Source organism: Phoxinus phoxinus, assembly GCF_949152265.1.
Source record: "Phoxinus phoxinus genome assembly, chromosome: 19".
NCBI classification, from domain to species: Eukaryota; Metazoa; Chordata; class Actinopteri; order Cypriniformes; family Leuciscidae; genus Phoxinus; species Phoxinus phoxinus.
Window position 1 is genome coordinate 26,502,649 of NC_136894.1, and position 23,228 is coordinate 26,525,876.

The following is a 23,228-nucleotide window of genomic DNA, read 5'->3' on the forward strand; positions in this document are numbered from 1 at the left end:
AATTCAATGACCGTCTCTCTTTATCTTTTCGTCTTTGACCCCTCTCTCACACGCAAACGCACGCCATAACTCATTTGTCATGTGGCATTTTATTTCAATGCTCTTCGCTCTAATGCTGCGAGATGTGCTGGATAAATAGGCAATTTGCGGCGGTGTTGCGTACTAAAGCAGACGGATAGTGAATGAATGCGCTGGGCTGTCGAACGTGCTCTAGACTTACCATCTGGTATGTATCCAGGGTCGAGTGGCATGGCAGCATGTGCCTGAAAGAACAACGCAAACATATTCATTAAAAGCTTCTTTTTTATAAAGAAAAGACATATGGTAAACACCACTGAAATATTCAAACATATTATACTTGAGCAGCAAATTAGAAAGGTTTCTGAGATCATGTGACACTGAAGCTGCTGGAATAAATTACATTTTAAAATATAGTTATTTTGAATGGTAATAATAATATTTCTTTCTGCTGTATTTCTGTCAGCCTTGATTAAAGCTACACTGTGTAGGATTTACTCACATCTAGCGGTGAAATTGTATATGACTACCAACTGAATATTACTTTCTAACGTCTCCCATTCCGAGGGCGTTTTAACTCCTACGGTGGCCGTATTATTTCAAATCTGCCGGCAGTCGCGAGTAACCTCGCCCTCACATTCGTGTAAAAACACGAAAGGCGAAGCTTGAATTTCCAGGTATGTCCTTCTTTGCCTAATGTATTTTCAAGATGGAGGCGCAACACGGCTTCCGCCATTCGAACGACTCGCTCGTATGTATTCTGAATGGCAGATTCTACGCTTACGAGAATACTTGATTAGTTGATGGAAGTAATTACATTCATGAGCACATATAATTTTGAAAGAACAAAGTGTTTTTGCTAAGAGTCAACTTAAATGACACAGTGTAGCTTTAAGTAGAGTAAAGGGATAATTCATGCTATAAATGTCTCCTTTTGTGTTCCCTGGGAGAAAGAAAGTTACACGTTTAAAAATGCATGAGTAAACAATGACAGAATTGACTTTTTTTTTAATGAACTTGTCCTGTAGTATGCAGTGGCCCAAAAAGTATTAAAGTATTTAAATGTCATTGCATTAGATACAAAATATCAAACCAAGTGGCATCTACAAAGAAATGATGGTTCTCTCATAACCAACATCACTTTTTTGAGCCATTTATTTTCTGATCACACACAAGCCTAAAAACATCCATGTGCATGTGACGGTCATATAACAGCGGTATAATAAAAAATAATTGACACTGAAACATTGAATTACTGGAAACTAATGCACACTCATATCAGGGCTGTATTAACCATTCAGGCTTGCATTCCTTTTCAATAATTCAAAGGTTATACCATATCAATATGACTATTTCATTACGATTGCTAAACATTGACATGGCATACATAGTCGAAATGATCTCATTATTAATAATGTCCAGTAATCTGAAAGTGTGGCGTGTGACGCATTTATATTCACCATTTCCCAGGCTGCAGGGTCATGTTTGAAGAGGGAGTGTGTGAGCTCCACCGACACACGCTTCCTGTAGTCTGAACTCTTGTCCTCAGAGATGCGGAAGAGAACGGCCGCAGCATAGGTGGCTGAGGAAGAGACAATGATGAGAGATGTGATCATCATTTACATATTATTATTACCATACTTTTTTACTGTATTTTTGATCAAATAAAAACAGCTTCGCATAAGAAAATTCTTTCAAAAACAAAAATCTTACCAATCCCAAACCTTTGAAGTGTAGGGAATATGGATATAAAAAAAAACTGCATTACCGGTACATATTTGATGTATATATAATTATTACCTTCTTATATGTAAATGGATGGTTCCTGGCCAGATTAAGTTACAATACTAACTGAATTTATTCCTGAAAGTGAAAATTTCAGCTTGTGAGACTAAAAGCCATTTGATACAGTAAGTGTCAAGCTGAAGCTTCTCTTGTGTATTCTGCTCCTTATCTGACGTGTTGAAGACACCAAAGTCATGCTGCATCTCTGACAGCCTCTGTCTATTGCAGACTGTCATTGTCAAGCAGATACAGGAGCGAGTGTTTCTGCCAGTGTATGAAGGCACTGTAAACACAATATCTCAGCGCTGCCGGTATTCTGTATCATCTTGCTTCCACTGGGAGTCTGATGTCAAATCAAGAGGAGGGTTTGCACAATTTCAAAAGTGGTAATGTTTGTACAGACTATGATATGTCCAATGGCGTATGTCTTGTAATTAGTAATGTAATTAGTCATGAGGCGTGCTATTAAACGTTCTCTCGATGGGCGCCACTCACCAATCCCCTCATTGGGAGAGTGCAGGAGCTCCATAAGAGGTGCAGATGCTCCTTCTGCATCTATCATCTCAGCAGACTGCTTATCCAGAGCGAGTTCACACAAAACACCGGCGGACACGCGCTTTATGTTCTCCACGTATGAGTACAGAAGCTAACAGGAAAGAGGAAGTCAAAGGATGAGAGGGGTTTCACTGTTGTATTATCACACACACTTTATTCAAAGCTTGTCATTTTCTACACACTAGATTTTCAATGATATTCACTTCACCTGTGAATGGTCATGATGACTCGGCTCATCAGTTCATATATACGTATATATATATATATATATATATATATATATATATATATATTAGGGGTGGAGCCGAACCCGAATACGGTATTCGGAAAGGTATACACATACTTATTTCGAACAAATACTTTAAAAAATATTTGTATTCGGGAATAGGAAAAACTTTATATCAAAAAGCTGCGTTTCCTCATGAGACCGCAGTGCACGACGCCCGGATGAGTGAGAGAGTGAGTGAGTGACGGACGCAGGCTGCTCCACACAGCAACAGAGAGGGCTCGGCTGAGCGAAAAAACACTTAACTCCATCACTATTTTTGTTGAATAGATTTTTGTACCTTAACTGGGTTCCTGAGGCAGTTTATAACTTTCGGGAAGTGGAGTTTGATCGGGAGATTATTCCATTACGCTGCATTATTGACGTCTGGAGTCGGACGCTCTCATGTTCGCTCTGTTTACGCAGCTGTTTAGCGTGGTAATTTAGACAATAGGCTGTTTACAGAGTAACGTTTACGTTCGGTTAAAAATGCGTGTGTAACGTTAGTTGTGTCGAATTGTATGCACGTGTGGGAGTTATATGGTACGTTTAAGTTACTCAGTCTTTTGCAGACAGCAAGATGTAGGCTTCATAATGTTCACAATGGTATTTTATTAGTTGTTTTAACCATGGATGAGGTAATGACTGTTACGTTATTTTCTTTTCAATGACGTTCCTTGTTTCATTGCTGGATTTATGGAAAAATATCAACCAATATTGCATATCCATCATTATTAGAATGTATATAATTAAAGAATACTTACACTATAACGTAAATTAGAAGTGTAACGAATTTCTTTTTCTTTTTTTACGCCTATTTTGAATTTTACTCGAATACAAATACAAATACTTTTCCCCCCTCAACAAATACAAATACAGATACAAATATCGGCTGCTTTGCACACCCCTAATATATATATATATATATATATATATACTGTATATAACCAAAACTAATACCTGCACATATGTCCTTTTGTGACATTTTAGTTTTGTTAACATATTTTGTTAAAGACTCCCTGTGGTAAAAATCAAGTTTTTAATGTTGTTTATACAGTATGTCTATGTGGTGTTTATAATATGCTTTACGACAAATCATGTGCAAATGCATAAGTCAAACACCATCGCTGAGTATTTTCTCCTTATACCTTATATTGATAGTGAATCAAAGACGGTCTCAAAAACGCGGTTTGAAATCGCTGGTGTTTCTGAGGTCACGGACTACACTGTAAAAAAATGTTTTGGTTTAACTTAAAAAAAGCAAGTTACCTTGTTGCCTTAAAATTTTGAGTTCGTTGTAATAAAAATTTTAGTTAATACAATGAAGAAGAATGGTTTAATAAACAGAAACTCAAAATAGTATGTTATCTTCACACATTAGTTATCGAAGTTGATTTGACAAAAGATAAAAAGTTGAGATAACAAATCATGAAAATATTTTTTTTTACAGTGTACCTTGTAACCAATCACGTCACCAGTGTGTGATCGTCAACGAGTGGATCTCTGAGCTGGGCTGCGCTCTGCCCTGACAAAAGTTGCAAAACGTTTTTTAAACGGAAACGGAGGTGCGTTAAAAAACACTGATGAGTTGCAACTATGGCAGCTGAGAAGGCCATTCACCGTCTTTTTGAAGAATTTCGGAGCCTGATGAAATTGGGATAAATACGTGTTTAATACTGCAAAATACGCTCGGTGTTACAGTCACTGCTCTTGCCGTCAAGAATAAAAGAGAACATCCCAATCGACTGAAGGGATTTGTGGAAACTGTGATTCCTAATTATTGTAATCCAACATTTGCCAAACATGTCTTCCAATATCTTCAATTGGTATATATACCGAGCTGCAGCGGACACATTTGTAAACGACTTTACTTGGACTCATTGTGCGAGCTGTCTCTTTAATACCGCGTGGTTTATATACATGTTGCTGCTGATTCGTCTGACATTTTTGACACACCCACCAAACTAGAGAAAACGTATCCGTTTCCAGGAAACATGTCGTTCAATCAACCCGGAAACGGTAGCAAAACGTTGTGCACCAGTTTGAGCTTGAGCGTGCCCCCGGTATGAGTGAGCGGAGACGGGGCTCATTTGCATATTTATAGAACCGCATATACCCGTACTAAAATTGTTATTTTGAGGCATGAAGACATTTTTATTAATTACATTTTTTGACTACAGGGGGACTTTAAAAACCTACTGTAACAAAAACATATGCTTCAACTCAGTTACAGTATATAAATTTATCTTAATTTAGTTGTATTTAAGTGAATATATTCAACTTTATTACTGTGACCCAATTAAAAAAAATTATTGTCTTTGTGCCAGAAAATTCTGGCTCTTATTAAATCATAAATTATATTATCTAATAGTTATGCATTAAGGGTATTTCATTTTTTTAAAGACGTTTTTTTAACAGAACTACTTTTTCAAAGAGTAGCTTGACTATAAACGAAAGCTAAAAGAGTAGCTTCCCCAAAACTGGTAGTGTAACATAAACATGGACAAATGCACAAAAACAAACAGCAGCCAGACACCCTGCAGTCATCATCGCACCACAACACCCACACATCACAACACACACAGATGAACCAGATTCACTGCCAGGAATGCCATAAGTTGGTTCAGTACTTGCACAAACAGAGGAATGGTCTGCATGCTGGCGATTTCCCCTCGGTTGATCGGATCTCTGGCCAGTATGTGCAAAGCGCCTGTACAGCCTTCCACAATCTCCTCCATTCGCACGCCATCCTGTGAAAAAAAAGAGTGAAAGTGAGAAGAAAACATTAACTCTAACACCAAAGGGACCTGGTCTATGCCAAATACTGGGGCCTTGATGCTAATTGGATTGTATTTTAACCTCCCTTTGGAGGCTTCAGCCTATATGTGAGGGTGAATAAAGAGGCCAACTAGGATATATAGAAAATGCATGCACAGGTATAAAAACCCTCAAATGCACCTGATAGGTCTGCTGGGCCCCTGACCCGTGTCTTTGAGTTTCCTGATGAGCTTTCAAAAGCAGGTTGACCAGTCGAGGGATGGTTCCAGATTCCCTCAGAGGCGCCTGATTGGCTGGACACAGGGCCAAGTTGCGAATCAAGCCCACTGTGGCCTATAGTGTGAAAAATGTACAGCATATTACCTACTGTTCATAACATTTTTGGCAACTTCTTTATTCAATTGTTTTCTTCTGCTCACAAATGGATTAATGCAATGGTTTCCAAAATGTTTTTCTTAAAATGCCTAAAACCAGTGAATAAATAAACAAGGATCACATACAGTAGCTCACATACTTTGGTTTGGAATCAATTTGTTGGGAGTTTTGTTGATTTTTTTATTGAGATACATGATTTTTATTGAGATACATGATTTTTATTGAGATACATGATTTTTTATTGCAGTCTTTGGTATCTTGGCAAAAAAAAAAAAAAAAAAAAAAAAAAAAAAAACCAATATAAAATAAGAGTTTGCTTTATTTCATTTGAAATATATAGTGTTTATATATATACAGGTGAAACTCGAAAAATTTGAATATGGTGCAAAAATTTATTTATTTCAGTAATTCAACTTAAAAAGTGAAACTAATATATTATATAGACTCATTACATGCAAAGTGAGATATTTCAAGCCTTTATTTGTTATCATTTGGATGATTATGGCTTACAGGTTATGAAAACCTTTTCACAATATTCTAATTTTGAATTTGGGGTTTTCATAAGAAATAAATGAACTTTTGCACCATATTCTAATTTTTCGAGTTTCACCTGTAGGCCTATATAGGTGTTTATAACTTTATATATATAAAGTTTTTATGACCGTTAAATGACAACTTTTTTTCTTTTTTAATAAATAAATAAATGACTGGTATTGTATAGCTCACATTATTTGGTTTTGTAAGAATTTGAAGAGTTTATATTCAGGTATGTGATTTTGATTGCAGTCTTTGGTGTCTCGGTTCAAATGAACACAGTTGTTGAGAAAACTCAAAAAAGAAACAAGGGCAAAAAAGCAAGCGAACATCTCTCCAAATCCCAAAATGTTCTCTTCTTTGAATCTTAATGCTGTCTATAAAAAACAATATTAAAACATTTTTTGGTTAAATTCCCTCAAACACAATGAACCGTGACCCACTTTTGTGCCTTTACAAAAAGTAATAACCTAAATCTAAACGCAACTGTAGTGAATTCCTCATTGTTCAGCTCCACTGTAAGTCCATTCCTCAAAGCTGTCATCATCTCTAACAAGTGACTCACTCTTGTAAATCCCAAAGTGCTGACTGGCGAGTGGAACTCAGGCACTGACATCAATGTGAGCAACTGAGCGATGTTACTTGCATCAATGTTTTTTTAATTAAAAAATTGAGCTGAATACAAAGTTTGGATTGAGATGCTTGATGTAAGTGCATGTGAAGCTGTTTATGGATGCATCGACGCACATGCAAGTCTTTGTAGGTGAAATCACCTGTATGTCACTCCGCAATGTAGTTCAGTGGGAATGTCATGCGTTTACGCGAGGAGTCGTTTTGCTTCTGCCTAATCATCTGTGCGCAAACAGCATTGCGTAAACGCTTAATTTCCTACGGCCTCCTTCACAACGCATCATTAGTCAACAATGTTCCTCTGCTGATTAGAGAACGCCTGCTGATAGAGCGGAGCACGTCAAGTGCCAGAAAACTCTCCGAATGGAGGAGGAATAAACGTGATGCAATGCATTCCAGACATTCATGTGTGTTGCATTAGTGATCCGTCTTCCTCACCCTGCCTGGGTGCAACCGAAGCCATCAGCCAAACCGGGACGGCCCATCCACAGTACAGAAGGCTCGCACATTTTGTTTGTGAAACTGTTCGGTTTCTACATAGAGGCCTTTTAAAATTAATAGTTCTGACTCATTCAATGCGGTTTTAAAATGATAAATGCACATATTTGGTCCATACTACTACAACAGTTAGGCTATAGCTATATCACTGGGAAGAATATTATTCATTCTTATCATTCTGATTCATTTATTATGATTATCATTCTTCATGATTGTGACTTTTTATTGAATAGTGGTATCATATTGTTGTTGCCGCTATTTTTAAAAGCAATAAGCCACAAGATCACTGTTGATTACAGCGATTAATAATGCAGTGACTGTAGTACAGAATTCATATTGCTTTATAATGCTCAGAAATGGAGAACAAAATACAAACTCAATTCCAAAACAAAACATTATAAATAAAAATAAGTATGTTTTAAAATTAAAATAAATAAATCAATAGATAAAAAAAACTACTGCTGTCATAATCGATTAATTGTGATTAATTGCATCTAACATAAAAGTTTGTTTACATAATATAAGTGTGAATATATATTATATATGTTTCTCTGTGTGTATACTGTATATATACTTTCTTAGTAAAATCCCTGTAATGCAGTCTCTCGTGGTTCACTGAATCACTTAAAGGTGCATTCATTTAATATGTTTAACAGGTTAAAGAAATGAACAGTACTTTTGAAAAGTGTTTAAAATGACAGCATCAAATGGTAACATCAGTAGTCTAATAAATAAAAGTGGTTTAGGCCAGATGAGATTACATTAGCAGCCCAATACTTCTCACTTCATCTTGTTGATCTTATTGGACACTTTCGTTTGCAGAATATATCAATGCCTACGTTTTAAAAATGCAAATGGCGGTGAAAATGTGAAAACGTGGCGGCGTGATATTGGTAAGCTCATCATATACAGAAACAAATCACTGAGTGCGCCACGGCGGAGAGCAACACAAACCATCGGAGTAAAATAAATCAATGTAAACACTTTATAGACTTTCTATTCAGCCAGGTTGATTTTTTTTTAGGAATTTCTGCATGCAGACTGTGAGTGAAAATAAAAGCCTGGCATTGTCGTTCTTCTGGATCGATACACACATGCTGAACAGATCACAGCACACACACACACACAGGTTTCTGCTCCAACGGTCTGATACGATTAAGCGGGAGATCATGCGTGCCGGGCGCCCGAGCTCACAGAGACACAATCAAGAGTCCGGCCCACCACAAATCAGAGAGCCGAGGACAGACAATTACACTCGCTACGACCTTCTGATTCGCCAAAGCTTCAAGGGCTTTGACTAGCATGGAGATATTGACAACATATATAATCGTGAGGTTAATTTTAGAACTGACTTTTTCATTTTCATGGAAGTAAAGGAATTTTTTTTTGTACATATTCAAATATTGTTTAGTGTCAGTAAGGTTTTGAGTTGTTTTTGAAAAGAAGTCTCTTATTCTCACCAAGGCAGCATTTATTTGATCAAAAATATTAAATAAAAAAAAAGTAAAATAGTGATATTAATACAATTGAAATAAATGTAATTTATTCCTGTGATCAGAGCTGAGTTTTCAGCATCATTACTCCAGTCTCAGTGTCACATGATCCTTCAGAAACCATTCATTTGCTGCTCAAGAAACATTTCTTATTAGTCAGGATTCTTTGATGAAAAGAACAGCATTTGTTTGAAATATAAATCTTTTATAACACTAATATTCACTTTTGTTTAATTGAATGCATCCTTGCTGAATACAAATATTAATATTTTAATAACAAAAAATCTTACCAACCCAACTTTTGAACGGTAGTGTATAACAATAAAAAGAGTCTCGCCCCAAATTGATTGGATGAGCAATAATATTTGCATAAAGTTCAGTTCAAACTTATTTTTTTGGCCATAAATAAGTGAAAACCGATGACTCCTGGTAAAAAAAAACGCTATCTATCTTTTTATTTTGTCATCATTTACTCACCTTCATGTCATTCTATATAATTACACTTTACAATAAGGTTTAACAACATTAGTTAACATTAACTAATAATGAACTGCACTTTTACAGCATTTGTTCATCTTTATTACATTTATTTTGAACTTTATTAAAATCTTGTTAACATTAGTTGTGAACTACCATGAACAAACCATAAACAGCTGTATTTTTATTAACTAACCTTAACAAAGATGAACAAAAACAGTCACAAATGTATTTCTCATGGTTTGTTCATGTTAGTTAATACATTATGTTTAATAAATGAACCATATTGTAAAGTGTTACCATTACACTTCCTACATGAAACACAAATGTATTTTACCCTGGCATCCTAATACAAGGCTTTGCTGCATTCAGTCCATGTATGGCAGCGATTCCTTGCATATGATGCTCGAGGGCTCTTTTATTGTTCCGGCTAGTGTCCTCAAAATTACGCTGAAGCCCCGGAGGAGCGTAGGAGTGCCGCTCAATGACTAAGATCCGGCACCAAATCAGCTTAACAAGAGAGGCAAGTCTCAGCATTCTTCCACATCAAAGCCGCGCAAGCCCTGCCCCCAGATGATTCAAATCTGACCTTTCAATTCAAACGCCAGAGAGGGCTTTCAAATTGGCAGCAATTCAGACACACACACACACACACACACATACAGACCTTAACCACAGGCCAATAGTGCGGCTGACCCAAGAGCTTGGTGATGGCGGGGATGCCGTAATGCAGACGCACTGCATTCTGGGCCAGCTCTGCGTCGGGGTGGCGGCTCGTGAGGTGACGCAGGGCACAGACGGCCGGCTCGGCCACGTCCTCCTTCTCTCCGGCCCGAAGCACGGCGTGGATCAGGGACTCCACCCCGCCGCTCTGAGTGACCAGGGCCTTGTTGCGTGCGTTGTTGCAGGTGAGGTTTGACAGGATGCCAGTAGCGCAGGTCAGCATGTTCACGTCATCGGAGCCCAGCTGACTCACTAAGATATGCAGGAGACCATCGAGACCTTCCTGTGTCCGCAGGGAACAAGAATTCAATACATTTCAAATACATCACCATTCAAAAGTGGGGGGTCTGTGAGGATTTTTGAAGAAGTCTCTTATGCTCACCAAGGCTGCATTTGCTTCTTTCTATTTGAATATATTTAGTATTTTATATATAGGATTTTCTTTCTCTCACAACTTTTATTCTCTCAGGGAAAACAAAAGGAGACTGTTTATAGCAGAATGTTTCAATTAAAGTGAAAGGTGACCACAAGATTTTCTGTAAATAACGAATTCAAATAACTTAAATCTCAGTCTGTTTCTAACACAGAGCTTCAGAAGTCCTGCAATATAGTGCGTGAGTCATATTAAACACCTTTATGATGCTTTCATGCTTCCTTTTTGGCTTATTTGGAGCTTGATATGCCAAATGAACGAGAGAAGTACTTTAATCTACTGTATTCAAGGATTTTTATGTTTTTGAAAGAAGTCTCTTATGCGCACCAAGGCTGCATTTATTTAATCAAAAATGGTTAAAAAAAATGATTACAATTTAAAATAACTGTTTTCTATTTGTATATATTTTAAAATGTAATTCATTCCTGTGACGCAACCCTTTTCAGCATCATCACTCCAGTCTTCAGTGTCACATGATCCTTCAGAAATCATTCTGATTTGCTGCTCAAGAACCATTTCCTATTATTATCAATGTTGAAAACAGTTGTTGTTTATTACTTTTGTGGAAAAAGTTATATTTATTTCTGTAATGAATAGAAAGAACAGAATTATTTTAAAAAAATTGTTACTTTACTCTCACTTTTGATCAATTGAATGTGTCCTTGCTGAGTAAAACTATTAATTTCCTTTTTCATTACATTTTTTTTGCCGAACTTTTGATCAGTTGTGTAAGTTAAGGTCCATCGACAAAAATTTTTAATTGCTCCTTGTTATTTTTATATAGAATGTTATAAAAGCACTTCTAATAAGTCTTGCGTTAAACCGTTATATGTATTATTTAAGCTGCAAAGCTGTTTAAATCATCATTCTTACAGTAGTTTTAAGGTTTTACGGTTTATGCCATCGTGTCGCCATGTCAGCAAAGCTGTAATATTTGATATAACTACACAAAAAAAGGTTTTTGAATGCATACAGGTCCATTTATTCTGTAAGTGCATCACTATAACCCTGCAGATTTTTTTTGTGGTAACCACCAAGTTTAACCTGGAATATTCCTTTAACATTCTCCTTTTCATGTATAAAAAGATCAGTGACAGTAACAGCTCAAAAGATTCACATAAAAAAAAACATTTCAAGAATCAGACAGTCAAACCGCTAATTATCACAAATGAAATAATGACCAAGATAAGGAACAAATGAAAGAGGAAAGGCATAGAAGGAGATAAGAAAGAACGTGGGCGTGTGAAGGATTAGACGGACAGACACCAAATGACATGAGCTCAAATTCATACATTTAAATTCTAGACACTTTCCGTAAGAGCAGAAGGGGACACGTCTGTTCATAGTTGTTTTTGTTCGGTGAATTTAATAATAAGGACGAAAATGATAACCTGTTTATCATTAATTGTGTATTTTCTGGGCCACTGAATTCTGAGTAGCAGTGATGAGGGACAAATTGTGTGGAGGTGAGGAATAATTATAAAAACCACAAGTCGCCTGAACTATAAAAGCATTAGAAAGTACAGAAGGAAAAAAACGTCAGACTACATGAAAGACATTTCGAGGCTTTCAAGCTTTGTCTGGGGCTGAAATCCTTTGGAGAATTTGCACATTTAATAATTGAATGCAATGCTGTATAATGAAATGCTATTGTTGTTTCATTAGTAATATAATAATTATCTGTTTTTAAAAGACATTTCACATTCAGCCTAGATTCTTGATTAACTGATTTTCTCTTCAGGATAATTGTGGTAATTTTTCTTCACTTCATAAAAAAAATACAGTAAAACAGTTTTTCCTATAAAAAACAACTGTGATTATAAATTCAATTCCATATTTCAGCTGTATTTTTTCACGGCGTGAATCAATGACTTATTATGCATTAACCATAAATTAATTCAAAATGGCGAACGTCAACAACAGACACCACACATCAGATGTACAAAAATATCGTCATTTGCCAACTCTGTAAAGGGTCGTTCACATATCGCGTCAACCATGAACTGCGCTCTCCATGATGACGAAGAAGTATCAGCAAAGGATTCATTGATTTCTAGCCCTTGCATTAGCTTTACTACTAGATATATTCATGTGGATGTGAAATAAAAACCCGCCCTGTAGAGCTACAGTACGATCAGCTGTTCGGCCCCTAAAAGCGGACATTGCATCTGAAATTAAAGGGAAGAACGGCTATTTATTTGGCTTTACTCTGTTACATGAAAATTTAAATATGTAATGTCATAATTATAATGTTTTGAGAGTTTACTTATGTAATTGATGCATTAGGCTATGAATTAATACATATTTATTGATGAGAACTATTTCATGTCTTTTCATTTACAGGTTGAAGCTAACCACTTTACTTGTTAGCATGAACCACGAGTACCGGTAGTAGTCAAGTAACTCGAGTATTGTTTTGCTAAGAAGAAATCGACTAGCAGAAATTAGTAGTCGTGCAACCCCTAAATATCCTTGTAAACACAGTCAGTTTTGTCTTAAGTGAACATAAAGCGTTGAGAAAGAAAATGCACGTGTAACAATATATTGGATCCTGCATGAGGTCTTAAAGTGACAGCAGCCTAATAAACCTTCTGCAGTCTGTGTCATTAACATTAATTAAATAACAAGAAAATCACTCACTGATCTTGACTGAATGACTTTTGTAACTTTAATAAGGATTAATATTAATATTAATATTAATAGAATACTATGCAGTGTTCTTTAGGCTGCTGATTTTTTTTTTTTTTTGTAGGCTGCGGATTTTTGTTCATGCAAATCAGCTGTAAGAAAACGTTTTACCAATAGACAAGAATAAATATGTTTGATATAAATGTTTGACTAAATGTTTTTACCTTACTGGGATCGAAACTGGGAACCGATAAGAATTGGAATCGATAAGATGAATCGAAATCGCTCAAATTCAAACGATACCCAACCCTAATTCTGGGTGGTTCCTTGCAAGCCCAAGTCAAATTGTACAATACTCTTGTCTCATATGGCTTTGGTCTCTTGTTCATTGGAAATCTGTGGGATTTTTCACCTGATCCATCATCCACCAGACAAAGATTCCAGTTGCTTTGAAAAGCAGCTCTTCTCAATAAACCACACGATTTGAGGAATCATTCACCTTGAGAAATTCGGTTAAGAGAATAAAACCGCTAACCCTAAGCATGATCAACAATAACACACAGCAGCACTAGCAAACACACGATCTACAGGGTGGAACAGCTCGATTACCTGCTTGGTTGCAGCATCAGAGAGATTCCTCAAGGTCCACAGGCAGTTCTGTGTTAGACGCTGACTCGAACCTGTGAGATGTTGGCCGAGGGCCTGCATACCTCCTGCCAAACGGAGAGAAAAAGGGTTTAGAGTCCATATTTATCGGACTTAGCCACACAAAAAAAAAGAACAAAACTATTCAGCTACACAACCTGCTCTAAAAAGAAGGCTGTATTTCTCCACGGATTAGCCATTGTCTGCCAAGGGGAGAGAAATGTCTTTTGGAGTCTGTGCAGATAAACTAAAAGCCACATGGCTTAGGAAGATAAAAAGAGGGAAGGAGATTAGGAGACATCCTTGAAAACTGCCTCTCATCCAGTGTTGTAACTACCTGATCCTCAGCGCTTTCTCAAGACGAGCGCCAAAGCTTCATATGGGAAAGGACATAGTCACGCCATAACTGTGAAGACTTTTATGAGATCAGCCCTGGCAGGCGCGATAGGGCGAGATATTTGAGTCCCGCAACCTTTGCCGTTGTATATTTAAGTATTAATTCGCTGAAAGGTCAGAATTAATAAAGTAACATCCATGACTGCTGTGAAGATGTACTGACAGGCGGAGTAGGTTAAAGCTGGGTTTGAACATAAAGATGTAATATTAGTTTTAATGGAACATTTAATTGAGTTCAATGGCTGAATCAAATATAAATCATGTATTGCTGGGACTGCAGTAAAGTGGTTTGCACACATGCTCCTGATGTTGAGGCATGGCGCTCATGTGGATGATGCAGGTTCAAGTTGGCCTCGTAATGTGTCCCGACCCTACTCTCCCCAACAATTCTGGCAGTTGATCATAAAAAAAACATGACAAAAATCATGTTTCATGATTATAAAAAACATGACAAAAATCTGAGAATTTTACAAATAGTTTTTTTTTTAGCTTTTGCACACAAAACACACACTATACCATTCAAAAGTTTGGGGTCAGTATGATTCTTTTTTTTTCTTTTTAAAGGAAATTAATAATTTTATTCATCAAAGATGTATTCAATGTATCAAAATGTAGATATAGTAGTATTTATTTAGTAGTCCAAAAGGTTTCTATTTCAAATAAATGCTGTTTATTTGAACTTTCTATTCATAAAAGAAAACTGAAAAATAAAATGTATTGCAGTTTCCACAAAAATATTAAGCGGCACAACCTTTTTCCAACATTGATATTTCTGAAGGATCATGTGACACTGAAGACTGGAGAAATGATGCTGAAAATACAGCTTTACCATCACAGTAATAAATTACATTTTAAGATAGAAAATTTTACAATATTACTGTTTCATTGTATTTTTGATTAAATTAATGCAGCTTTGGTGAGAAAAGGAGACTCCTTTCAAATACATAAATAAATATGCCGACCCCAAACTTTTGAACTGTAGTGTATAATTCAATGTTCAAATGTTTTTTATTCACAGAATTGGTACACGACAAACAAATGGAAATCGCCCCCCAGCAATCTCATAAATATGTCTTTTAATAACCATGAATGAATGGAAAAGTCATGGAAATTCATTAATCAAGAAGGGAAAAAAGATGCAAAAAGCCCCAAACACACAAAAAAATTAGATGGAGATTGCAATATTATAGGGAAATTATACAAAATGCCCAAGAGAACAGTCCTCGGGAATGAAAGAAAAGAGATAATAATATTCCTCTAGGGTCTAGGAATTTAAAAAAAATGCAAAAGTGAAACAAAGAGCAAAAGATAGTTAAATGAGAACATAACACACACATACACTCACCGGAGTCAACGATCGCCGGCTTGTTGCTCGGACAGACAGAAAGCACCTTCAGGACTCTGCTGGTGGTCCATAGGAGCTTTTCATAGTTGTGGTTTCTCATAATGAACACCAAACTATCCGGCCCACCATTTGCCAGGATGATCAACTGTGAAGAGAGAACAACAACGTGATTTATGACACACACACTCTACAAACTCAATTCCTAAGGCAATGCATTCTCAGTGTTGCCACAGGGGGCGCTGTAATGGACACACACCTTGCTCTCCTGATTGCCGTAGGAAAGCAGCTGCAGGCAGTCTGTGGTGATGGCCAGGAACTTTGGGTTGGACTTTTTCAGAAGGGGGACCATCCTTTGCAGTCCATCGGCCAAACGCACCGCCATCTTGGCTCCCTCCTGGTGCAGTAGCAGGTTGTGTAACGTGGTAATGGCGTAGAACAGCACTGACTCCATAGGGGAACTGAAGAACAAATAGAACATTTACAACATATGGGTCAGATAGATTGTAATGTCCAGAGACACTAAATGTGATGTGAGGGACACTCTTCCTAAAATATAAAAGCTGCTGCAGATTTTAATGTGAACGGACATACTTACATTTTGTGTAAAAGCAAATGTGAAATTAAAAGGTTTAAAAATATGTAAACTTATAACATTAAATTATTATTCACTGCACAAAAACAACTTACTAAAATATTATCTGACTGAAAAATATTTACTTTTATTTAAGCTAATTGTTTATATTTTCTCTAGACAATGTTGCAAGAAAGAAGATGAAAATTATTATTATTAAAATATTATTTATTCAAAATAAATAAAAGAATATAATTTTTATTAAAATAAATAATATTTGTAAATTAAGGATTATTATAGACATATTATAATATAATACAATGAAAATTTCACTAAACTATTTTCATACTTTTTATTTCATATTATTAAAATTAGTGCTGTCAAATTGATTAATCGCGATTAATCGCATCTACCATAAGTATTCGAAGGTTGAGCACGCAAGCTCATTGGCTACTGATACAGCAGGAACCAATCAGCTGTGCCCTATAGATAACGATGTGATTACGAGCAGGTTGAGTTAAAGAACATATTAGCCTGTGCCATCCAGAGTTTCATGACATATATATATATTCATATATATATATATATATATATATATATATATATATATATATATATATATATATATATATATATGCCAAGATGCGCAACAAAAATAAAAAATTCAGCCACAGAATCACAGAGTTTACCATTTTCAGAGATATCAACCTACAAATGGCTTACTTATAGTTGTCTCTGCATATTACACTGAAAGAGAAAAGAATGCTTTCACATCAGAATAATTACACACCTCACCTTTACAGATCTGGGCTTCTATTACAGTGGTTACACACAGCAATTTTTAAGATCTCACCGTGGCATCCTTGATCATGACATTTCAATACAGGCTGGCTGCACCAAGGAGACTCTCCATGTAACTCAATAAGCTGATACTGTGTCAAAGTTACAGCAGCCCTGCTTGTGTGGTCATAAAGATTCTGCTCTGCTCTATTATCTCAGCATCTGCTATAAATGGGCTTTCTGACAGAGCAAATTTGCCATCACAGTCCAAATATATCTCTAAAATACAGCTCTGCTATGGCCCCTATTATAGTAGTGGACGTTTCAACTGGACCCGTTGTCCTGCTTTAGCATTGCTTAGTCACAGCGTTCATCAGAATGCACCACAGGTTAGCTCTAAGCCTTATTCACAAAATATAAAGGAGATAAAATTAGCACAAATGAATGTGCGCCACAATGAGAGGAAAGCTTAACATGCACACCAAGACAAACACGACTGGGAAAGAAAATATCAGGTTGACCAGACCCGGAGTGGAAGGATTATGGCTTCCCTCCTGAAAAGACCAGTTTAAACTAGCATGCATTTCTATGCTAGTCCAGGCTAGATATCACTGATCTGGTTATGATCGAGGACGGTCCGCCTAAGGTTCTCTTAGGAACTGTGAGTGTCCATCAAACGTTTGCCACTATTCAACCGAAGCAATTGTCTGGCCATGAACAGTCAAGGGACTAATTAAAACACAAACGCATCAGACCGTCTAAGCGTCTGTCATTCACTATTTTTCTTAGAAATGCATAAGTGAACACAGAGTATCTGCATTTTTCCAAGACTGGGAATACAGATGAAAAAATGTGATGTTTGTTAGCCCTTGGTGTTAATTAATATTCTGAGCTGGCTTTGTTTCATAATTTGACATCTTTTTACATAAAACCATACTTTGTATGTGGATATTTTATGAAACTGTTAAAATAGTCAAAGTCTCTTTAAGGCGAGTTCTTTCACTCGGCAGCCATCTTTGAAACGCCTCTCGGGCAGCTATTTCAGTTCTTCTCTTTGAATCGGGAAACATTAAATTGTCCAAAGCTGTTCACCAAGATTCCGATTGAATTTCATATTTGAAGTCACAAATGAAATCTGACAACAACGGTCTCATAAATGTTGTTTTCTAAACGCTCAAATCATGACAAAAAAAATAATTTTTCAACCAATCTGCATATGCAGTCATAAGCGCACGTCTCAGAACAATGACTGTTTCTATAAATCGAATGTAGCCACGCCCCTTTTCAGCGCTGCGCTCATTGTGTTCTGTCTTCCAGTTTGTATTTCCACAGCATGAAGGTAAGATCTTATGCATTTATGAACGAACCAGTCCTTTTAAAATCTTCCCGGTCTACTGACAGACTGTAAGTTATGACATCCGCTTATAACATTACAATGCTCATGATAACTTTCCTTAAAGGAACACGCTGACTTTTTGGGACTTTAGCTTATTCACCGTATCCCCCAGAGTTAGATAAGTCCATACATACCCTTCTCATCTCAGTGCGTGCCGTAACTCTGTCTGACGCACCCACCGCTAGCCTAGCTTAGCACAAAGACTGGAGGTAAACGGCTCCAGCTAGCATACTGCTCCCAATAAGTGACTAAATAATGCCAACATTTTCTTATTTACATGTTGTGATTTGCGCAACACTCTGAGCGAACTCTCGTCTCCTCACCACGGGCTTCTCAGGCGCTGCGAGCAAATCACTCCGCAGAAGTAGCAGTGCTTCGCCTTCTGAGAATATAGTTCCCAGTATGTATACGGTTAGAAGATGGCTGTGTCTCATGTGACCTTGTTACGCTGTACACACTGTGACTATACAAATCACAACATGTAAATAGGAAAATGTTGGCGTTATTTTGTCACTTTTTTGGAGCAGTATGCTAGCTGGAGCCGTTTACCTCCAGTCTTTGTGCTAAGCTAGGCTAGCGGTGGGTGCGTCAGACAGAGTTACGGCACGCACAGAGATGAGAAGGGTATGTATGGACTTATCTAACTCTGGGGGAAACGGTCAATAAGCTAAAGTCCCAAAAAGTCGGCGTGTTCCTTTAACTCTACATTCACAGATGCCATAGAAATATACAATATACGTTCTTCTCGTATTCCTCCAGCGTTCTCCTTGTAAGACTCCAATTACCTACCTGTGTTTCCTCACCTGTTAAGTTGTGCTGAGCAAGTTCATATGGAAACATGTCACATTACAGACGTAAAATGCTTTTTGTGCATACCCTCACCTAAGCATGCGCACAAGTGCGGGGATGCCACCCGATTTGAAGATAGCTAGCAGGCCCTCGCGCTGGTGGGACAGGCTGTGCAGGACGCTGGCAGCGCAGCGAGCCGTCTCCAAATCTCCAGTGTTCTGCATGGCCCTCACCACAGCCGACACCATCTGAGGAGACTGCATGAGCACACGGCGGGACGCCTCCTTACGGGTCAGCTGGTTCACAATGAGGGCTGCCTTGTTTACCACCACCTGCCAACGTAAAAGAAAAAGTTGCAACTTTTATGTCTACACTCTAAAAGTTTTTTTTTTTTTGCGCCGATTCCATAGAAGAACCATTTCGGGTTCCGCAAAGAACCTTTCAGGGAACAGTTCTTAAAAGAAACATTGTTTTATTGTGAAGAATATTTGAAAAATCTAAAGAACCCTTTCCCACTATAATGATCCTATTGTGGAATGGAAATGTTTCATGGATGTTAAAGGTTCTTCATGGAACGATAGATGCCAATAAAGAACCTTTATTATTCACCCTTATTATGCATTAAAAAAGCCAGCATTGGACACAGTGAAACGTAAGCTTGGTAAAACAGTCATAATTTAATATTTTTCAACTAAAACCATATTTGAACTGATTGGTAACCCCTCATTAATGAGTGAATACACATTTTTTTTTGTTTAAGGCCCTTTCACACTGAAGTTTTTTCTGTTTACAACAGCATTGAGTTTGGTATACACCAGAAACACAAAATATCTATAATGCTTACAAGAATACATCATAAAATGTAATGAGAGGTACAATTAGCATCAAGCTACACTTCACAATTAATGTATTATTCAAATTTTTGCTCAAAACCCACTTTGAACCATAATTAAGGGCTTACAATAACTTCCGATTGTGATCTAAAGTGCATTTTGATTCTATAATAGGCAGACATGCATTATTTGAAGTGTTATAATGGACTGAACGCTACCTGCTTGTATTTCTCAATTTCAAACATTTGTTTATTGTTATAAAAATACCCCGAGGCGCATGAAAAACACATACAGAAATATCATTATGTCTATTTGGCTTTCATCTGTAGAAACGTTTCTCTCGATTCTTTATGTGCGAAAGGGCACGAGTTGTGAATATGATTGACAGATCTAGAGCGAATGTGCTCTCTGACTCATAGCACCCGCGCGCCGCGGAGGGAAACGGACAGTGCTCTTCAGATCGCATAATTCAGTGGAAAATGAATAGAAATTATTTTCTGTATGCAGAAATATTCAAGTAAACATGAGAATAAATCTATTCTCAGACAACAGTGATAACAAGAACTCAACATTTATTCTCTTCTCTCTTCCGGAATATTTTTCTTTTGTGTTTACAAAGGTTTTTAAAACAGCGCCACCACTCTCACAATTTTGTGCAATAGCAGCGGCTCGGGAAAGCTCAAATCTAATTGGACGGCCTGTTTCAACGGGGGTCGGCGGGGAAAAAAAATCGACACACTGGTCGGAAAAATAAATCTCGCTTTGTCGCGCCGCGATTGGTCGCGCCACAATTGGTTGCGCCGCAATTGATCGCGCCCGGTGTGAAAAGCTCCATAGGGATCTATTGTTTTGATTCAAGGGCGCCAACGCGACGAACATTCGTGTCGAATTATTGCGTTCAGTGTGAAAGGCCATTTACCGTGTTTTTTAAAATGCTATTACTACATTTCACACCTTTTTATTAATTGAAAATTTTAGAAATTCTTTGCAAGAAAGGTTTGTATTTTGACAGGCTTCACACATTTCATTTTCGTACTGAAAACAATGGATTTTTAAAGAAATTGTAATGCCACTTCTGGCCTGGGTCAAAATGGACCAGAATGCTTTAGGAGTGTAGCAAGTCCAGTAGAAGTCATCTAGCATAGTGTATAGTATGGTCACATTTCTGTCAGTCCAATCATATTGTCACATCCGCCAGCTGGAGTGCCATCGTATCTCATCATGAACTCCATTTCCCAGAATTCCCAGAGCCTGTTCTCATTATGTGTGATTTCATTCAGCTGTGTATCATTATCTGGTTAGCTCTGCCTATATAAGCCCCGTGTTTTCACTCGTTCGTTGCGAGGTCTTTTATTTGTTACACAGCAATTCTGAGTGATACCCTGGTTACCTGTGTCTTGGTTTTTGTTTTTGTTTTTGTTTGGATTGTTTGCCTGTATTTTAGTGATGGGAAGTTCGGATCATTTTACTGACTCTCTTGTTCGATCTCGTTCATCAAAAAAATTTTTTTTTGTCATTTTGTTAATTTAAGGGGCTTTAAATGTTATACTTTTCACAGGCAAATTCCCCAAACACATACACCTACACCTACGCAATCTTGATCATATTCTGAATTAAGAAATCATTATAATGCAGTCAAAAATAATTTACAGGGAACATATTATATGGATTATGATTCTGGATGTCGCAAAAAAGCTGGACTTGGATATTCAACCCAAGGTTCGGAGCAGTTCATAACACAATATGTATTTTGCTTTAAAAAAAAAAAATCACAATTGGTGACTCAAGTCGGTATTAAAATTGTTCAATGTAAACCGAACAAAAATGCTCTTATAAAAATTATAATGTAGAAATACACAAACACATAAACATATGCAAAAATATGCTAAATTATACACATGGCTTGAATAGAAAAACTGACAAATATGGTTTCTTATTGTTTTTAGAATATCAATGGTTGCACGCTCTTGGCAGCCAGTCATTTAAGTTGGAAAACAGATCATATCCTAAAGTTGTTTTCCACAATATATATCGTAGCACTTTTTCCTCTCTCTTTTGTTTCACTTTATTCCTCCTTTCTCCTCCCACCGTTCTGGCCCGTCCTGTGAGATTATTTCCCATCTTGCATCTTTTCATTACCCTCTTCCCTCTGCATCCCATATCACCATGTGCGCAGCCGGGTTTATTCTCTGAGAATGACAGCTACTAAGTCAAAACTTTTTGTAATTTCGCTCTAAATCATTTTGAAGATATCAGCTCATGTGGGATATCAACAGAACAATAGCTACAGTATAGCCTTTTGCAGACCTGTACTGTTTTATCGAGGAAAGTCTCCAGCACAAAGCTTTGTTTATAGCCGTAATTAATTGACAGTGTTTTAAAACAGGGTTTAGATTCCCCGCCTCACACACGCATGTTTAAAGGGTTTGGTGTGATGATCTGAACGTTTCCCATCATACCTGGTCGTCATCGGCCAGCAGTTTGGTGAGCTCCGGTACAGCACGTGTGGCCAGCTCAGCGTCGTCCTGATAGTTGATGAGATGCACGATGGCTGTTTTCAGCAGCTGCGAGGGCTCGGCCAGTCTCTGGACATTGGTCGGCTGGTCTGGGTTGTTCTGTGTGGTGAGCACCGCCTCTCCCTCCACGAGCGTCTCGGGGAACATGGCTGCACGCACTCTCTGGGCTCGAGTTAGACTGTATTGAGTCTCAACGTCTGAGAAATAAAAGAGTCATATTGAATTATTTTAACCCTGTTAAGAGATGATCTTATGAATGATAATAATAATGTCATAATAATGAAAAATCACTCAAGTTTTGAAATAGTGTGGTATTATTATTACTATTATTTATTTATTTAATGTTATTATTCTTAAAAAACAACCATAATAAATAATAGTAATAATAATAAGTGCACTTATTTTTTTAAATGTATTATTAAATGTGTTATAATAAAATTGTGCTATTATTATTACTATTGTTTATTTATTTAATAATGATTATTATTGTTGTTGTTGTTATTAATTAATAAATAATATATTATATTATATATATTATATATAAATAAATAATAGTAATAATACTACTACTAATCATAATTAATAATAATGTTTATTATTGTTGTTATTAAATAATATGACTAATAATAATACTAATAATATATTATGGGTATTGATATTCAATAATATAAATAAACACATAGATGATAAAACACAATTAATAAGCACACTTCATTTTTTTATGTATAGGTTTGCAATTTTTTATGTTACTATTAGTTAGTTATT

At 36.8% G+C, this 23,228-nt stretch overlaps 1 protein-coding gene across 4 annotated transcripts in view; it reads right to left on the reverse strand.

Annotated features, from left to right (window-relative positions):
• Positions 1 to 23,228, reverse strand: part of jupb (junction plakoglobin b) — a 64,485-nt gene that overhangs the window by 3,465 nt on the left and 37,792 nt on the right. For 3 of the 4 annotated variants that reach the window (XM_079590116.1, XM_079590117.1, XM_079590118.1), the window contains exons 4-14: positions 22,407 to 22,660; positions 19,208 to 19,446; positions 15,835 to 16,036; positions 15,579 to 15,723; positions 13,802 to 13,905; positions 10,076 to 10,414; positions 5,582 to 5,734; positions 5,254 to 5,373; positions 2,299 to 2,449; positions 1,479 to 1,600; positions 221 to 263 (exon numbers count right to left, since the gene is read on the reverse strand). In XM_079590116.1, the coding sequence (XP_079446242.1) occupies positions 221 to 263; positions 1,479 to 1,600; positions 2,299 to 2,449; positions 5,254 to 5,373; positions 5,582 to 5,734; positions 10,076 to 10,414; positions 13,802 to 13,905; positions 15,579 to 15,723; positions 15,835 to 16,036; positions 19,208 to 19,446; positions 22,407 to 22,660 (1,872 nt within the window). Of the gene's footprint in view, positions 1 to 220; positions 264 to 1,478; positions 1,601 to 2,298; positions 2,450 to 5,253; positions 5,374 to 5,581; positions 5,735 to 10,075; positions 10,415 to 13,801; positions 13,906 to 15,578; positions 15,724 to 15,834; positions 16,037 to 19,207; positions 19,447 to 22,406; positions 22,661 to 23,228 lie in introns of those variants that run through there. The other variant, XR_013795004.1, reaches the window with a different exon arrangement.